Source organism: Mus caroli, chromosome 3 (genome assembly GCF_900094665.2).
Source record: "Mus caroli chromosome 3, CAROLI_EIJ_v1.1, whole genome shotgun sequence".
Classification (NCBI taxonomy): domain Eukaryota; kingdom Metazoa; phylum Chordata; class Mammalia; order Rodentia; family Muridae; genus Mus; species Mus caroli.
This window is the reverse complement of record NC_034572.1, coordinates 31,948,744-31,966,058: the sequence shown is the minus strand read 5'-3', so window position 1 is coordinate 31,966,058 and position 17,315 is coordinate 31,948,744. Positions and strand designations below refer to the sequence as shown.

The following is a 17,315-nucleotide window of genomic DNA, read 5'->3' as shown; positions in this document are numbered from 1 at the left end:
AAAAATATTCTCCATTGAAATATAAAATAAACATCATAAAACTAAACACATACAGCTCACTTCCGAAACCACAGACCTAGATTTTGTTTTTCTCAATGTTCTGCTATTCGGGCCAGTCAGGCATTTGGCATATCTTCATATGTGGAAATTTGATGTAATTGTTTCCTAATATTAACTCTAGTGGTTTGGGTAGCATGTATCATACAGATTCATGTAATTATATTCTCCAACCACAGCTACCTTTCTATAGTATTTGTAAACATCTTTATTTTCTTACAATAACCATTTCAAGCATACGCTAAGTCAAAGAATATGATTTTCATTTACTATCATTTCCTCTCTTTACAGTTATGCTCATGAGCCTCTTTGATCTGAAGTGTGAAGTAAAAATCTAACCTCTTTCTTTCACATGTACATCTCGGTTCCCCCAGTGCTAAATGTTACAAAGACCATACTCCCACAAAATTATCTTGATGCTCTTGGCAAAACTCAACCACAAATATAAGATTTTAGTTTTGAACTGTCAATTTTATCTCATCTATCTGTGTCTATATGCAGGTAGAAATTATAATATTTTACACTCAGGAATTAAGTACTTTCCTAGCCCATTACAGACATTGTCTTGTATGGGAGCAACCCTAGGGGTGTGTCTTTTACTAACATATAACATTCTTAGGCCAGAGAGAACTATTCATTTTTATGTTTCATAGCCAATAATGACATTTAACAATATTCCTTAGCCATTTTGAATTTATCAAAATAAGTGCAGAGTCCTAAAAAATAACATGATCTGATGTATTCACGGCATGTCACCATTTATAAAGCTATGATCAGCCTGTGGTCCAAGGAAGCAGCGTTGGGAAGAAATGGACCCTTGGTAGCTGAAATCCTGTGGGAACTCCTCAGGTTATCAGGAGTTATGTTCCCAAAGCTTACTCCGTGGTCTGCACTTCTTTCTTCTTTGTCCACATCCGGGCTAATAAGGTAAATGGTTGCTCTACCATGTATTCTCACCAAGATGTGTGTTCCCCCATTAGAAATCCCTCAAAATGGGGTCCTTTAATTTTGGATTGTAACTTCCAGAACCAAATAAGACCTTTTTCTTTATGAATAAACGATCTCAGGTATGTGACTATTGTGACAGAAAGCAGACCAGTTCAACGAGGAACCCAAAGTAAAAGTGGCTTAAATAGTATGTTTGTTTCTCAGTCATATGAAAGAATTTAGGAGTCAGGGAAAAAGAGATTATTGGAAGCCTCATATAGAGTTGTCCCTAGAGAGCAGTAGGCACCCTGTCCTCATGTTCAGAAGAATCATTAGAGATCCAGCCTTTACTAATATCTGTCCACAACTTATTGCAAAGAGCATTGGAGAATGTGGTATTTAATGAGGAGCAGCAACTATGTTAGGTTAAAAATCAGGATTATGTTTCCAACTAGGAAGAAAATTAATTGCTGTTATGGGAAAATGGCATTCTCTATAACAGGAATGAGAAGTTAAGTTTTACAATTCTATAGTGTCTAAACAAAGTAGGGTATATAGAAATTTCCTCTGGTTGCCCCAGGACCAATGGACTTGGAATTTGGTATGAGTGGAGTTTGGATGGCTGTTCTTTCTTTCTCCAGTCTCTGGGGCTCTAGTCACAGCAACCTGTGTGTGTTCTCCCCACTGGGATATGACACGTGAATGTATATTCTCTAAGAAACAGCATTATTTTATGTCAATCTAACTCTCCCCTAATGACTACTCCATAAAAGAGGTTGGTGTGCTGGAGAAATGGCTCAGTAGTTATGAGTGAGACCCTGTTTGTACAGAGGACCTAAGTTCACTTCCATCCCTGACGTCAGGAGGCTCCTAACCTCCTGTACATTCAGTTCCAGAGGGGTCTAACATCTAAGGTCTCCACCCCATGGACACCTGCACTCACATGCATGTACCTCTATCATATACACATAATTAAAAATTAACAAACCTTTAAAATAGGTTCTTGATATTCCATTTCCCTACAAATTACTCTAGGATAGAAAACAGTGCCTTATAAAAGACTCCAAAAGTTTATCATATTAATTATTATAGGTACTATACAATTATGTCAACAAAACTTGCAGTGTTTTAGCCCACAAGATTTAGCTACCACAGCCAACATAGCAGCCATGAAAAATGAATTGAAGAGTAAAAAAAGTTATGTTGGATTGCAGAGCCTCCTCTCAATAGAAAATAACAAAAAGGCTTTCTCTTCTATATTAGACGCAAAAAAATATGTTCTTTTTTCTCCTCTTTACCAATAAGTGAAATTCTCAAGAACTTTTTGCATTTTTCTATTGCCACTCACCCCATTGGGCTGGGTTTTGTTTTGAGTCAAGATGTTGCCATGTTGTTCAGACTGGCTTTGAATTCACACTCATCCTGTCTCAGCCTCCTAAGAAACTGGGATTACAGGCAGAGGGTACTCTGCCCGGCTAAGGTCTATTAAATCAAAGAATAATCATGCCTTTCCTGAAAATAATAAAATTCTTGAGAACTATTATTTTGTCTCCTTCTGTGTTCATAATACCACAGAAAAAGGGGAATAAATTAGAACATCAAAGCAGAAACTAAAAGTTAGAAACTAAACAAGACCGAGACTCAGAATTTCCAAGGCTCTTTCAAGTGAGGCTGAGATTCGAGAAGCAACTGTGCTGCCTACTTTTGCCTGGGCTCTGCACCGAACTCTGAGTGTTCTTGACAATGCTGGCTTCTGACTATATTCACATGTAGAGTAGCAAACTCAGAGCTCAAAGTTAGAATAATAAAACCATCAGCACTCCTAGCTTCTAACACACATCCCAAATCACTTCTACCACATCAAGGGTTTACTCTTGGATCGTTTTGGTTGTTTCTTTCTAAAATTTCATATAATCATTACTTTGTAACTTCATCTTTTTAACTTTTATATATGTGTGAGTGTTTTTCCAGCATGTGTATCTGTGTATCATGCCTGTTAGGAGACCAGAAGGTCCCCTGGAGCTAGAGTGACAGACCTTTGTGAGCTTGGGTGGGTGCTGGGAATCAAATCTGGGTCCTCGGAGAGAGAAACCAGTGTGCTTACCTGTTGAACCACCTCTTCAGCTCCTGTAACTTAATTTTGTAATATATGTGTACAATGTGTGTGTGTTTGTGTGAGATCTGAGTGTGGGACATATTTGTATGTGGTTATAAAGGGCAGAAAAGGACATCTGTATTGCAGTATGTCTTATTGCCTCGTGACAGGGTCTTAACAGCTACACTGGTGACCATCAAGACTTAGGATCCTCCTGTCTCTGACCCATCCCCTACACTGCTGCAGTCACAGCCCCAAGCAGTCACACCCAGCTTTTTATGTGGCTTCTGGGAGTCTGGACTGTCTTCACGCTTGTGCAGTAAGTGCTCTTCCGCGCTGAGCTACCTCCCCCGTCATTAAGAAAGAGAGTTATAAATAACAAAGGGTGGATACTTCCATCCTTCTTAGAAGTGGGAACAAAATACCCATGGAAGGAGTTACAGAGACAAAGTTCAGAGCAGAGACTGAAGGAATGACCATCCAGAGACTGCCCCACCTGGGAATCCATCCCATAAACAACCATCAAACCCAGACACTATTGCCGATGCCAACAAGATTTTGCTGACTGGAGCCTGATATAGCTGTCTCCTGAGAGGCTCTGCCAGTGCTGGGCAAATACAGAAGTGGATGCTCACAGTCATCCATTAGACGGAGCACAAGGTCCCTAATGAAGGAGCTAGAGAAAGTACCCAAGGAGCTGAAGGGGTTTATAGCCCCATAGGACGAACAACAATATGAACTAACCAGTATCTCAGAGCTCCCTGGGACTAAAGCACCAACTGAAGAAAACACATGGTAGAACTCATGGCTCTAGCTGCATATGTAGCAGAGGATGGCCTAGTCAGTCTTCAATGGGAGGAGAGGCCCTTGGTGCTGTTGAAGGCTCTATGCCCCAGTATAGGGGAATGCCAGGTCCAGGAATCGGGAGTGGGTGGGTTGGTGAGCAGGAGGAGGGGGAAGGGATAGGGGATTTTCAGAGGGGAAAACTAGGAAAGGGGATATGTAAATGTAAATAAATTACACTTGAAATGTAAATAAAGAAAATATCTAATAAAAAATAAAATGGAAAAAATAATAAGTATTTTGGCTGTCCTCTATAATTAATTTAGCTCAGTGGTTTTGTAAGAACCACCTTATCATTTTCTGGCTTACAGTATGGAAAGTGTGCAAGGAGAAAGTGTGGTTGGCAGGGAGGTGAGAAGAGAATCTCAAATTTTCCAGGGTAATGTCACACAAAGTATAACTGATACGAATATTTTCATTGATTTCACTTGTTAACACAGAAAGAAACTTCCTCATATTTATGTGAAGGCTGACACCATAGCATCAAACTGGCCATGCTCTTAAGTGATCAGGATTGATCACAATTTATTGGGCAGATTAAATTGTGTCAGGGATTTGCCGACTTCTCAGTCTATATCATTGCTTACAAAGACACACACACACACACACACACACATATGCACTTCTCTGTTTGGGTGCTCTTAGTTACCAATGAATTAACCCAAGAAATTCACTCCATCATTTTTCCTCTTGTGTTTAAAATAATGATTATGCTACATATTGAAGGGCAGTGGTTGTGTCTCTTGGGAGGGATGTACCAGCAGCCTAGAACCTCACAGGACAGAGTTTGGGAGAGACAAAGGTTTAGAATTTCCAGGGCACTTTGAGACCGGAAACACAACTTCCTAAAGTTTAGCTGATGACTCTGGGTTGTCACATTAACACACAGGTAGCTACAGCAGGAGCACATGGCTGCCACCTATCCAAAAAGGGATTCATCAGTTGGACTGAGAAGGTCTGGTGTGGAAATCTAGCTGTGGTTCTTATAAGTATTTTGGTCCCGTCCACTGTGCTCTTTACCCTGGCACCATTGAATCATGAAATCCTCTCTGTTGCCGTGCAACTGCTGCAGATCACCAGTTTGGCAAAGGAGCTTTAGGCCACCGTGGTACTCATCGGGGCTATTTTGCTGTCCTCATTGTATAGTTAACAGGGACACTATCCGAGTTTTCCTCTTGAGAACTGACATAAGATAATCCTGTTGGTCCAAGCTGTAGGAAATAGAGGCTCTAACTCGGTGGGGAGAGGTCTGCATGGGGAAACCTGCAGGCAAGGAGCCCAAGGTGAGATGAATGAATCCTTCAAGAACTCTAACATCATCATCTGAGGAGAATGGGCCTCTTTGCCCAATGTTGTGAGACTGCAGTCACAGTGGTCAAGGGCAGAGGGGAGAATTAAGAATGGGGTCCATACTGATCATCATTACCACTATACATAGGCAAGCTATTTTTAATTGAAAAACAGTTTTCGTGCACTACATTCTGGTCATGCTTTTCCCCTCTTTCAACCTCTCCCAGATCCTCTCTACCTCCCTTCTCATCACCCAGCTCCTTTCTTTCTCTTTATAAAATACTCAACAAACAAGAGTTTAAAAAAAGGAAAGAAAGAAACTCTTACATGCCCCCAACAAAAACACAAAATTGGAAATCAAAATATGCAAGTAAGATTAACAAGACAAAACAAATTATTTAAAGCTATATGAGACTGAAGGTGTACAAAAATACTGTTATGTTTGTGTTGGTCATCTACTCTGAGGTGTGGGGCCTGCCCTGAAGTGTGGTTTATATGCCTTAAGTATAAAATTAGTGACCTTTGTAGCATTAGCTGGAAGCCCTAGCTGTATACAAGCACTGACCATGAGTGATTGGTACTCCTCCCCTCCCCATGCAGGGGCTATTGCTGTTTCTCATTCACACAGACCGAAGGCCCTTCATCCCTGTAGATCTTGGCAGACATTCCGACTTCCTTCACTCCCTCCTCTTCTCCAGCATAGCTATTTTTTTAAATAATAATCAAATATGGATTATTTTATTTAGACAAAATGTGTTATGAAATGTAGCGGTGAATTAGTTAATCCACTTTGGCTCCTGGTGGGTCGCATGCTGCACCCACCCAAGAGGTCTTTGAATTCACAAATGAAAGACACACACACACACACACACACATAAGCTAATTTTGGGGCACTTCTAAACTTCCCCTCATCTAGCACACACTTTCCTCTGGTACTCCTGGTTTAGCACCTTCTCTTTATTTTATCTTTGCTGCCCTTCTGGGCAGCCCCTCCTTAGGGCCGCATTCCCTTTCCACCTACATTGTTGGAGCTTTCTCTCCTGCAGCTCTTAAATCTGATCCTTTCCCTCTGAGTCATGGTGATTTGGTGAGTCTCCTCTTCTCAACCCCCCGCCCCCCCCCCAGCCCACACAATGTAAAAGTCCCACCCCACCCCACTCCACCCCAGCCCACCCCTCTGCCCAGGTCTGGAAGCAGGGCTTTTGGGAGCTGAAATAAGACAAAGCATTAGAAGCAATTCCCAACAATGAAATGTTAGGTAAATGGGCTAGATTTCCATAAGAACATATTATCTAGAATGACAGTACTAAGGAGTCTCTCATTAGTCTATACAAACCACTGTAAACAAATAAAAAGAACAAGCTGTTAAAGAAGCTAGAACAGGAAAAGGGTGCTTTTGACAGGAAGTATCAGATGCAGATGAGCTGCACAAACTTTAGCTAATAGCTTTATTTTCACAAGATTTTGAAGAATTCAGGTATCCTGACAGGACATACTAATTTATTTACCTGTATTTCTTTTCTTTTTCTTTCTTTCTCTCTTTTTGTTGTTGTTTCTTATTCTTTATTGCTTGTTTTTGTTTGTTTGTTTTTTGACAGAGTTTCTTTGTGTAAGAGAACCCTGGCTGTCCTGGAACTCGTAGACCAGACTGGTCTCCAATTCACAAGGATCTGGGTGCCTCAGCCCTCTAAATGCTGGGATTCACCACCGCACCCAGCTTTTATCTGTATTTCATAACACATAGAGAAAGTGGCTGGATATGTGAAATTGTTTCATTAACCATTTGTAGTGAAGTGAGATTAAAAGATAATGAGATATGCAGATGTGAAAGTGTTTTATAAATCTGCTGAGTTTTGCAAGTCTATCATCGATGTCAGAAGATGATTATACTCAGCCACTAGAAACAGTCTGTGACCTAACATACAGGTCTCTATTGGGAATCCTCAGGGCTTGAAAGGACAGTCACACACATACAGGTACAGAAAAGCTGCTGTGGGTGGGTTGTAGTTGCTCGGGGGGGGGGGAGGTGCCTACTGTGCAAACCCCAAAACTGCATAATGGGGCAGGTTAGCTGGTCTCGGACAGAGGTCTCTGTAGGAACGTCCTGAGGCATCAAGGAGGAGGAGGCGGCTGTGGTTGCTAGTTATTGTGCACACTGGTCTGTCATTTGGAAAGCCTTGTACTTGGACCAGAGGAAGGCTTTTGGCAATTCTTTGAGCCGGGCAGAGGGAAGGCTGAGGTACCGGGGTCCTTGATATAGCTCTGCACTAAACTTTCAGTCAGGACTTCATCTGCTTCCACACTAGGCTTTGTAGCCACTAATGGAATGGAGCTATTCCAGGGTCTGAGGACTCCCAAAGCTGCTCAGATGAGGCACTGTCCATGCAGGGAGCCTTACCTGAATTCCCTAGCCAGCGCTGGCAGGCTGGAGTGAGATGGAACAGCTGCAGAGATGACTTCAGCCTGTCTCAAAGGGACTTCAGCCTCACTGTCCTTCACTTGATAAACAGATGGGATGAGAGAGAGGATCAGGAAGAGATCTACAACCCCACCACAACTGAGAACAGAATCACAGAGTCACTCGACCTCCCCAAACATCAGGTTTCCCATCCATTAAATGTGATTAGGTGAGATGATGAATTCAAAAACTTTTAAACATTAAAAAATAACCAAAGAAATAAAAACTGTTTCCATGCTGAAGGTCATAAACTTTAAAAGTTGCTTGGTGAGGACAAAGTTGGAGTCGGCTGTCAGTCATTCATAAATTTCTGAGTGTTTGTGAGAAACTGGGATAATTTACGATAAATAAAGTTTAAAAGATGAATTTGGAGCATCACCCCAAGGAAATGCGGATTTCATGGATGAACAAACGACGTGCTCCACTTTCAAAGGACAAGTACAGGGTCTGAACTGAAAGCCAAACAAATTTTAAAGAAACCAGTAACAACAGATGAATTCACACTGGCCTCACACCAGACCAAACTGTAGCTTTAATCCCATGAAAGATCAGGCAAAAGAAACTCTTGTGGGAGGTGGAGTCCTCAGTAGTTTGCATGAGTGGACCGTGTAAGCAACAGGTGACAGGTTCCCTGGGCAGCATCTCTAGGGTCTGGGCCTGCCTTCACTTCTAGGAGCAGCTGGAACAGCTAATACTGAGCAGTAGAGCTCTGTGGCTTATGACACATGTGGTAGTCAGGCAGCGACTGATTACATCACCTCTCCAGCCAGAAACCCCAGCTGCTGTGTCAAGGATGTTAAAAATGGAAAGTGCACCACAGCTGTTGGTAGCTTTCTCCCCAAGCATTTTAAGAAACTGGGAGGCCAACCTTTGTAATGATGCCAATTATGCAATGCTCCATAGGGGTGAACTGTGGCCCCAGGAACTCATTCTACAGGCTTTTAGAAACGCAGCCATGTAAATTTCTCTAATGGAAACAGCTGGAGAAATAGAGATATTGAGCCTATGAGGACATCAAAGGCCCCATTGTGTGGAAAAGCCCCCACACAGGAAAATGTGTGGGCCTGACTCCTTCCATTCTGGAAGGGGAGGCCTGAGTTGCTTGGGCTGGGATGAGATGCTGAAGATCTGAGAAGAGAGACAAGAGCATTGAGGCTGAGAGTTATTAGGTAGATGGCATACTTAATCTGAAGGCACAGAAGGTGATGATGACCAGGAGACCTGTCCCCATCCTGCTTCCCTTCAGACATGCCAACAGGGCCACCATGATGCCAGAAGTTGTCAAGCTTACTGCAAGATCCATGCAGAGTTTTTTGTTGTTTTCTAGAATACTGTCCAATGTTTGGAGAACTATCCCAGCACCATTCTCTGTTCTTTGTGAGAGACTTTAGGCCAACATTCCTTACATTGCTTAATCTTCCTGCCTTCACTATTCCCCAGCATCAAAATTCCACTTAAAGTAACTATCTCAAAACTCTTTACATTGCCCAACATCCACCATTTCTCAGGATGTTATCTGTCTCCATCCAGGGATCAGGTCGATAGGAAGACAGATGGTATGACAGTAGATTCTGGAGTCAGAACATTCTAGCTTCAAATCTTCACCCTACCCTTTACTGGAAATAAGGCTGAGTAACCTCAATGACTTATCTAATCTACCCACAGTGTGCATGTAGCAGTCGAAGACAACTTGTGGAGTCAGTGAGAACTGACTTCCACCTTTATGTAAGTTCAGGGATCAGAGAGCAAGGTTTGTATAGCAAGCCCCTTAGTCTTCTCATCACGCTACATCCTCAGTTTTCAAATCTACAAAATGGGGTAGGTGTGTGGTGAGGCTTATGTTAATCTGTGTATTTGCATATATTTTCTCCCTTTCTATGTACTCCAGGGTGTTTTAGATGATAGATAAATGTCTGCATAAAGACTAGACCAGTACAAGTTATTAAAAAATGGGGACATCACAGGCAAGCTCCCTGAGAAAGACCCCGTCTCTACCAGTTGATTTGGAACTATGTTCCTACTCCATCTCGCAGCCAGTGTACTACACGGAGGATAAGGAATCCGATGTATCCTATTCAGGCGACCCACTGAGAACACGTGGGATAGTCCCTAGCTATTACTCTCAGAGTGCCCAGGTACTTTTAGGATTAAACCCAAATCTACTGAATTAGGGGGAAGAAGGTTGGCAAGATGGCTCAGTGGTAGAGGCTAGGTAGAGGCTAGTAGCAGAGGTAGGCACACAGACTGGATGACTTTTGTGTTTAGATTTCTGAGTCACACAAGGTGACAGGAGAGAAGTTACTAGCAAGAGTTGGTCTCTGACCTCCACGGGTGTACTGCGGCACATACACACACACACACTCACAATACACATGTACAAATGCATGTACACATACATACGAACATGCATACATGCACACACACACCCTCATATACACATACACATAAACATGCTCACACATACATGTGCATGCACATGCACATACACACATGAACACATGTGTGTGTACACACCTGAAAATATTTTTTAAAAATGAAAGTGCAACTAGAGACATATAAATAACACCAACATCCTTAGATGCAACCCTTCCTGAGAATTTGTTGGACATCATACTCTTTTTAAAAAGCATAATAAACATCAAGACACTTAGACACAAAATATGTTAAATTAAATTTAAAAGAACAACAACAATGACAAAATAGTACCCCAAGCTCAACAAGCATTCTAGGTGTCCTTAGCTTACTATTTCTCTGGCTAACTGTATGAAGCCATCTATCACCCTGTGTGCAATTAGCTCATCGTGTAGATAAGAAGGTAAAACCATCTTGAAACAGGAAACCAATATCCTTCCTGTCTAATCAACAAATCTAAAAGATTTATTCTTTTCATCTATCTCCTCTTGCGTTTGTCCACCACAACAGGCTGCTTACAGGTTCAGGATGGTTTTGACAAAGAGAACATTTTCATGAGTTACTTTTGTGTCTCCACCCCAAAGAGGAAAATTTGTTTCATACAGAAGGCGTTCATTGTATGAATTAAAACTGCCACCTAAGTGTGGGCTAACCCGACCAAGAGGGATTTTACCTAAATCCATTCAGTCAGTGTATGGGGGTTTAAAGAAATTCCAGAGAGTCATCAGAAGAGGAAAAACAAAGGTAATGCTTTCTGCCACACAGGTAGACTCTTTGAAAATATGTGTAATATGTAAAACATCGCGACACCCCCATATTATTTTTCCAGCATTAACAGTATAAATTGCCTCCCATGCTGAAGAGCTGCCTATCGCCCTTGCTAATCACTCCTCACAGTGACCTCAAGTCCTGCAGGCATGTACAGCATGCAGCTCGCATCCTGTGTCGCACTGACACTTGTGCTCCTTGTCAACAGTGCACCCACTTCAAGCCCCACTTCAAGCTCTACAGCGGAAGCACAGCAGCAGCAGCAGCAGCAGCACCTGGAGCAGCTGTTGATGGACCTACAGGAGCTCCTGAGCAGGATGGAGGTAAGTGCAAGGGCATCCCATCTATAGCCGATACCTTTAGCTTTCTTGCCAAAGGTTGTGTTTTAATAACAATGTGTTACGCTTTCTCAGAATTACAGGAACCTGAAACTCCCCAGGATGCTCACCTTCAAATTTTACTTGCCCAAGCAGGTGAGTGAGTTTCTGTGTTTAACTGGTGCTCTAATGAATTCAAAGTAACATGCATGTGTATAACATGTAAATAACATGTGACCAGATGAATAGTTCCTCATCTGAAGAAAATAAGTTTCTCTAATATCTCTGTAAAAAAAATCTTGACAATGGTACTCCTTTTAAATGGTTTTCTTTAAATTTTCCTCTGTATTTATGTGTTGGGAAAGAGGGAATGAGAAGAAAATGCACGATGATTGCATTTTGATGCTGGGATAATTTAAAGACTGTGTTGATTTCTATTTTATGCTTGTCCTACAGATATTTGAGAGAGGTGCATTATTTCAGCTTGTTAAATGTCAAAATTGACTTGAGAGGGTCTCATTTTACACACACTTTACTGTTTTAAGAACGATTCCTATGACTACATTTTTGAGGAGCAGCATAACCAATGTTGAGATTCTAGGGCCAATGATCTGCAGTGGAGTCCCAGCCCTGCTAGGGCCCAGCTCTCATGGCCTCAGGAAGTTGTCTATGCTCATTCACTCACTTACATAAATGATCATTGCTATGCTTATCACTTGTCAGGTTTCAGAACAGTGCCTGGCCAACAGCACACAAACACACTATTAGTGCTAGAGAAGAAGTCCGAGATGTATAAAACAATTTTGGGTTTATACAGTCTCTTTTTAACCAGTGGAACTAGAGAGCTGTAATATGATACGACACGATACTATCTCTCAATATTGAAAGGTTTTTTTGGTCTCCTTTGGAGGCAGAATGTTGTGTGATACAAAACAGCTTACACAAGCTCTTAGAACTCCAGCAAGGGTAGAAATTTGCTCTAGTCCTGACAGTCACAGGAGGATGGACAGCTTTGGTTCTAGAAAGAGCTTGTCCCAAGTAAATCCAAGCCTAGAGCAAAATGGGATCTAAGGGGACAAAGAGGCTGTTGACCCACTCCGATTGAGTCAGGGGAACTTTGCCTCTAGCTGTTCTACAGGAGATGAAAAAGAAAGGCCCCTGTTGCTCTTCCAGCTTAGTTAGAGTCACATAATGTTCAACTCTCACAGTAACAAACTGGAGAGTTCTGTGAGGAAAGGAGCTCCACACTGAATACCCAGGACACACCATAACAAGTTGGAAGGTCAATAGCAGACCAATCAGGAACCACGTGTTATCTTGTCAATCCTCTTCCTCTAAGGATTGTTAGAGAAACAACAGAGTTCATGTTAATTTAGAGAGTGGTGAAATTCCTAGAAATCTAAGTTTTAAAATAATTATTGAAAACAAGAGTAATGTGGTAAATTCTGCTGATGTTTTCATTTAACCTGCATTCAGTGTGTAAGATTTAAAAACAATAGAAGCATGTAATTCAAAGACTGTGGTTAATGAAAGGATCGACCAACCTGACTGGGCCACCCTTGCTCCCCGTTCATGTGGTTGTGGGAAAGACACTGATTGTGAGAAAGACACTGATTGTGAGACTTGGTAAAATGGAGATAACACAGTTCACTTTAGACTTAAAGCAGCTGACTTTATGGAAATCATAGTGTACTATAGAACTTTCTCCCTGTATATGTATGTAAATATGGATGATGTATTTAAACATTAGTTCATACATGGATCAGAAAAATTCTCCCAAGTGTTCTGCCAAAATATTATGACCTTTTTTCATTGGGACAAATAGAGTTTACATTTTATTTATTTATGTATTTATTTATTTATGTGTGGAGATGCATGTGCATCACAGTGTAACTGTGGAGGTCAGAAGAGGAACTATAAAGGCGTTAGGTCATTCTTCCCACAATGTGGGTGGGTCACTGCAATTGAACTCAAATCATCAAGTTTGGTGGCAAGTACCTTTACCTTAAAAGCCATCTTCCTAGCTTGACATATGGGTTTTTTAAAAAATTCATCTTTAGTAATTGCAGAGAAGTATAAATTTTAAAAAATATTACATGTGTCTTCCTGGCTATCTTGACACTCATCAGTCAGGGCCATGATAACCTAATCTGTAAGATTTGGGACTATGACTGACAGCTGGCATCCAAGGATTCCTGTCCCTTACCCTTCTCTGATTCTCAACTCTGCCATTAGGTATTAGAATGTAGAATGTGAACCTTGCAGATTTCTTTGTAGATTGGAACAATAGTCTGAACTTGCGCTATGCCTTGATAGGGAAACATGGACTTTTTATGAAGTCTAATGAAGCCAAAAGAGCTCACTAGAGCGGCCTGACAGTCAATGTGAACCTTATGGTTGTGAGCTCTTGCTCTTCTAGATTCATGGCATCGATTACCTCAGTCCCCCTTTACACTGAGAACAGGGAGTGGTAAAAGCTATGTGCTGCCTTCTCTTGATTAGAGAGACTGCAGACTAACTTCTGGCTCTTTAGTATGTGGTGAGCTGAGCTGATGGTTAAGCTTATTACTCTTCTAGGCCACAGAATTGAAAGATCTTCAGTGCCTAGAAGATGAACTTGGAGCCCTGCGGCGTGTGCTGGATTTGACTCAAAGCAAAAGCTTTCAATTGGAAGATGCTGAGAATTTCATCAGCAATATCAGAGTAACTGTTATAAAACTAAAGGTAAGGTGTTGCTTTATTTGCTAATCTGGAAATAAAATAGAGAAGAAATGCATTTTTAAGTGGCTTGCCATTTCTGGTCTTTGTTGGGTTCTGTGCATTTAGTCAGCCAAAGTTTAAAGTCACTGTGCAAGTGAATCCTTCCACTGTAGGATGATGCTAGAATTTCCACCTACCATCACCTGCAAGGAAACTGGGAACATGAACACTCTGCTCCCTCCACACCAGCATAGAACTGGATGTTAGAGAAAGCACGGAGTAGAATTCTACAAGAAACAAGCAACTCTTGCTGCTGTTATGTTTATCAGATCAGGAAAAATTATCTGAAAAGTTTTTCCAGAGAAGTTGTGCTGGTATTGGTAGAAAATCAGACATTTCTCTCCAAACATGGCAGCCATTAAAATGGACAGAGCAGGACGGGGAGAGCCCACTGCAGAGCTTTGTTTTTAAATGCACAAGAATCATGGACTCTGGTGAGACAATAGCAGCAAGCCTCCAAGAGGGTGTGGGCTAGTCCATTCCAAACCAAAGTCACATTTCAGTGCACTGTTTCCATTTGAGGTTTTGTTTTGTTTGTTTTTGTTTTTTGTTTCTTGTTTGGTTTTTTTGAGACAAGATTTTTCTGTGTAGCCCTGGCTGTCCTGGAACTCACTCTGTAGACCAGGCTGGCCTCAAACTCAGAAATCTGCCTACCTCTGCCTCCCAAGTGCTGGGATTAAAGGCCTGCACCACCACTGCCCAGCTTCCATTTGAGGTTTTTAAAGCAGGCTGAAATACACGTTATCTAGATGTTGAAAGGTGTGAGTACTTACCTATGCAAAGACAGGTGCTCTAAAATCTATGGCCAACATCAGAAAGTTCACCCCTAATGAATGGTATAAACTTTAGAGCTACATGAGAACTAGAAAAATGTTTCAAGGGCCACATATTTTTAAAAAATGAAAATTCAAGACATTAGAATATTGAAGTAGCTATGTAAAGAGGGTATATAAGACCACAGCAGCTTATTTGAAAAGGAGTATTTATTTAAAAGGAATAATCTGCCTCATTTGACTTACAAGGAATTAGTCAGATTTGGAAAAGCCATCCCATAAATTTGTCAAAATATTTCCTTCTCAGCTTGTCACCTAAAAACAGAATTAAAATATCTCCTTTAGCAAAGAGGGTTAGCTTTCAAAAAGCTAATCCACAGAACAAATTTATAATATTTATACATGTACAAACTTTGTGATTCATGTGCACTGGTATCAGGGTAGGTATATCTATTTATAACAAAGTTCTCCAAATTTCCCCCAATAGATGCTTGTCCTAACCTACTCTGGGTTGTTCCCATTCTGACTTGGGGGAAAAGAATAGAATAATAGACTCTTAAGATTTAGCAAAGAACATATAACAAGTATCATTTCTCCATTCCTAAAGCCTAAATTGATGCATAGCTGTGTACACTTACCAGAGAAAACGTGGTCAAGCAACTGAATTCTACAGAAGTGTTCAGTGTCTCCATCAAGTGCTCATTGGTAATCAACTCTGGAGAGCTTTATTTTGTATGCTTTACCATTTGGTATCGTAATAAAACATAACCCAATAATTGTGATCATTTAAGAAATGTGAATGTTCAATATATTTAACCAGTGTTAAAATAAATGCCTAAAAACTTCAGTGAAAAATAATTGTATGTAAAGTAAGCTACCTTAGCCTAAAATTTTATATTCTTTTTTAGGGCTCTGACAACACATTTGAGTGCCGATTCGATGATGAGTCAGCAACTGTGGTGGAGTTTCTGAGGAGATGGATAGCCTTCTGTCAAAGCATCATCTCAACAAGGACTCAATAACTATCTACCTCCTGCTTACTACACATAAGGCTCTCTATTTATTTAAATATTTAACTTTAATTTATTTTTGGATGTATTGTTTACTATCTTTTGTAACTACTAGTCTTCAGATGATAAATATGGATCTTTAAAGATTCTTTTTGTAAGCCCCAAGGGCTCAAAAATGTTTTAAACTATTTATCTGAAATTATTTATTATTTTGAATTGTTAAATATCATGTGTAGGTAGACTCATTAATAAAAGTATTTAGATGATTCAAATATAAATAAGCTCAGATGTCTGTCATTTTTAGGACAGCACAAAGTAAGCGCTAAAATAATTTCTCAGTTATTCCTGTGAACTCTATGGTGGTCAGTGTTTTCAAGAATCACTTTCCCCTAGAGAAGTGTGTAACATAAGACAGGAATATCTCACATTTCTTACATTTTCCTTTTAAGTGCTGATTGAATCTTTAGTTCTGTTATAAGAAAAGCTTATCAGGAAATAATTTCATTTCCTTTAAGTTTAAACAGTATACTAAGCAAAAAAAAAAAATTAAACCCTTTGTCATAGTCTGCTTTGAGTTATAACAAAACTCCTGAGTCTCGCTACTCTTTACAAAGCGGCTCACAGTTTTGGGTGTTCAAGAGCATATGAGAATCTTATGGCAAGGTGGCTTCCCAATAGTGAACAGTGGGAGTGTGTGCAAAAAACGGTGTGTGTGTGTGTGTGTGTGTGTGAGTGTGTGTGAGAGAGAGAGAGAGAGAGAGAGAGAGAGAGAGAGAGAGAGAGAGATTCATAACCACCTAACCACCTATTCTTGCAGGAAGTTGTCCAGTCCCACACAACCTGACCCATATCCCTGAAACGATATTAATTCATTGATGTGGTAATCCCTGGGCCATAATACAATTATCATACACCAACTCTACCATTACCTACCACTTTCACACCATCACACTGGGAACCACTTTCTATCCCATGAGTCTTTGAGCACATCTCACAGAATAATGTGCCCTCTACAGTTTAGCACTGATGTCTGCATTTAAAAGCCTCACCTGGATAAATAAAAATCCTCTCCTTTTCCTTTGTTTTTAATTGGGTGCTGGCAAAGTCGACTAAGATGCAGAAAAAGAGCTCCCTGCCTTTAGCTGTGTCTCTTGGCCACAGAACTTGCCTTCTCTCAAGGTGGCTCTGTGGTTACATTTTCTTTGTGGATCTTACCTTTCCTTCCACATCTCCTTGTAAGGTGGTGGAACTCGTTTAGTTGGTGCCAGCTCTAGGGTACCTGTGCTATCCTTTACAGACTCCTTGTTGCTTGACCAAAACTTTATAAATGATCCCTTCTTCTTGGGGATGCCACCTGTTTTCTGCTAGAACTAAAATGTAGTCATTGTATCAGAAATACCACCAGGAAATATACCCCCATATAGGACTCTGGAATTGTACTGATTATATATTGAATGAAAACAGTAATAGCTGTGCATGTCTTGGTATGTGGTATGTCTTGATTTCATGGTATGACAATAACATTTATATAACTATTTATATAATCTGATGTCTACTTAAAATTACTTTAAATAGAAGAATGAACACTTGAGTGGAAAATAGCAC

General features: G+C 40.6%; 1 protein-coding gene across 1 annotated transcript; it reads left to right on the top strand.

Moving 5' to 3' along the window:
- Positions 1 to 10,952: 10,952 nt before the first annotated feature.
- Positions 10,953 to 16,102, top strand: Il2 (interleukin 2). Its single transcript, XM_021158166.1, has 4 exons — positions 10,953 to 11,173; positions 11,264 to 11,323; positions 13,745 to 13,891; positions 15,609 to 16,102. The coding sequence occupies exons 1-4, from the start codon at positions 11,000 to 11,002 to the stop codon at positions 15,720 to 15,722; spliced, it is 495 nt and encodes a 164-aa protein (XP_021013825.1). The 5' UTR covers positions 10,953 to 10,999; the 3' UTR covers positions 15,723 to 16,102.
- Positions 16,103 to 17,315: the final 1,213 nt, after the last annotated feature.

What these genes read in the sequence shown, in the direction of transcription:
- Il2 (XM_021158166.1), top strand. Translation starts at nt 11,000, where the DNA reads ATGTACAGCATGCAGCTCGCATCCTGTGTCGCACTGACACTTGTGCTC. An exon ending in AGCTCCTGAGCAGGATGGAG is followed by an intron (nt 11,174 to 11,263) that starts GTAAGTGCAAGG and finishes ACGCTTTCTCAG; the next exon opens with AATTACAGGAACCTGAAACT. An exon ending in AATTTTACTTGCCCAAGCAG is followed by an intron (nt 11,324 to 13,744) that starts GTGAGTGAGTTT and finishes TTACTCTTCTAG; the next exon opens with GCCACAGAATTGAAAGATCT.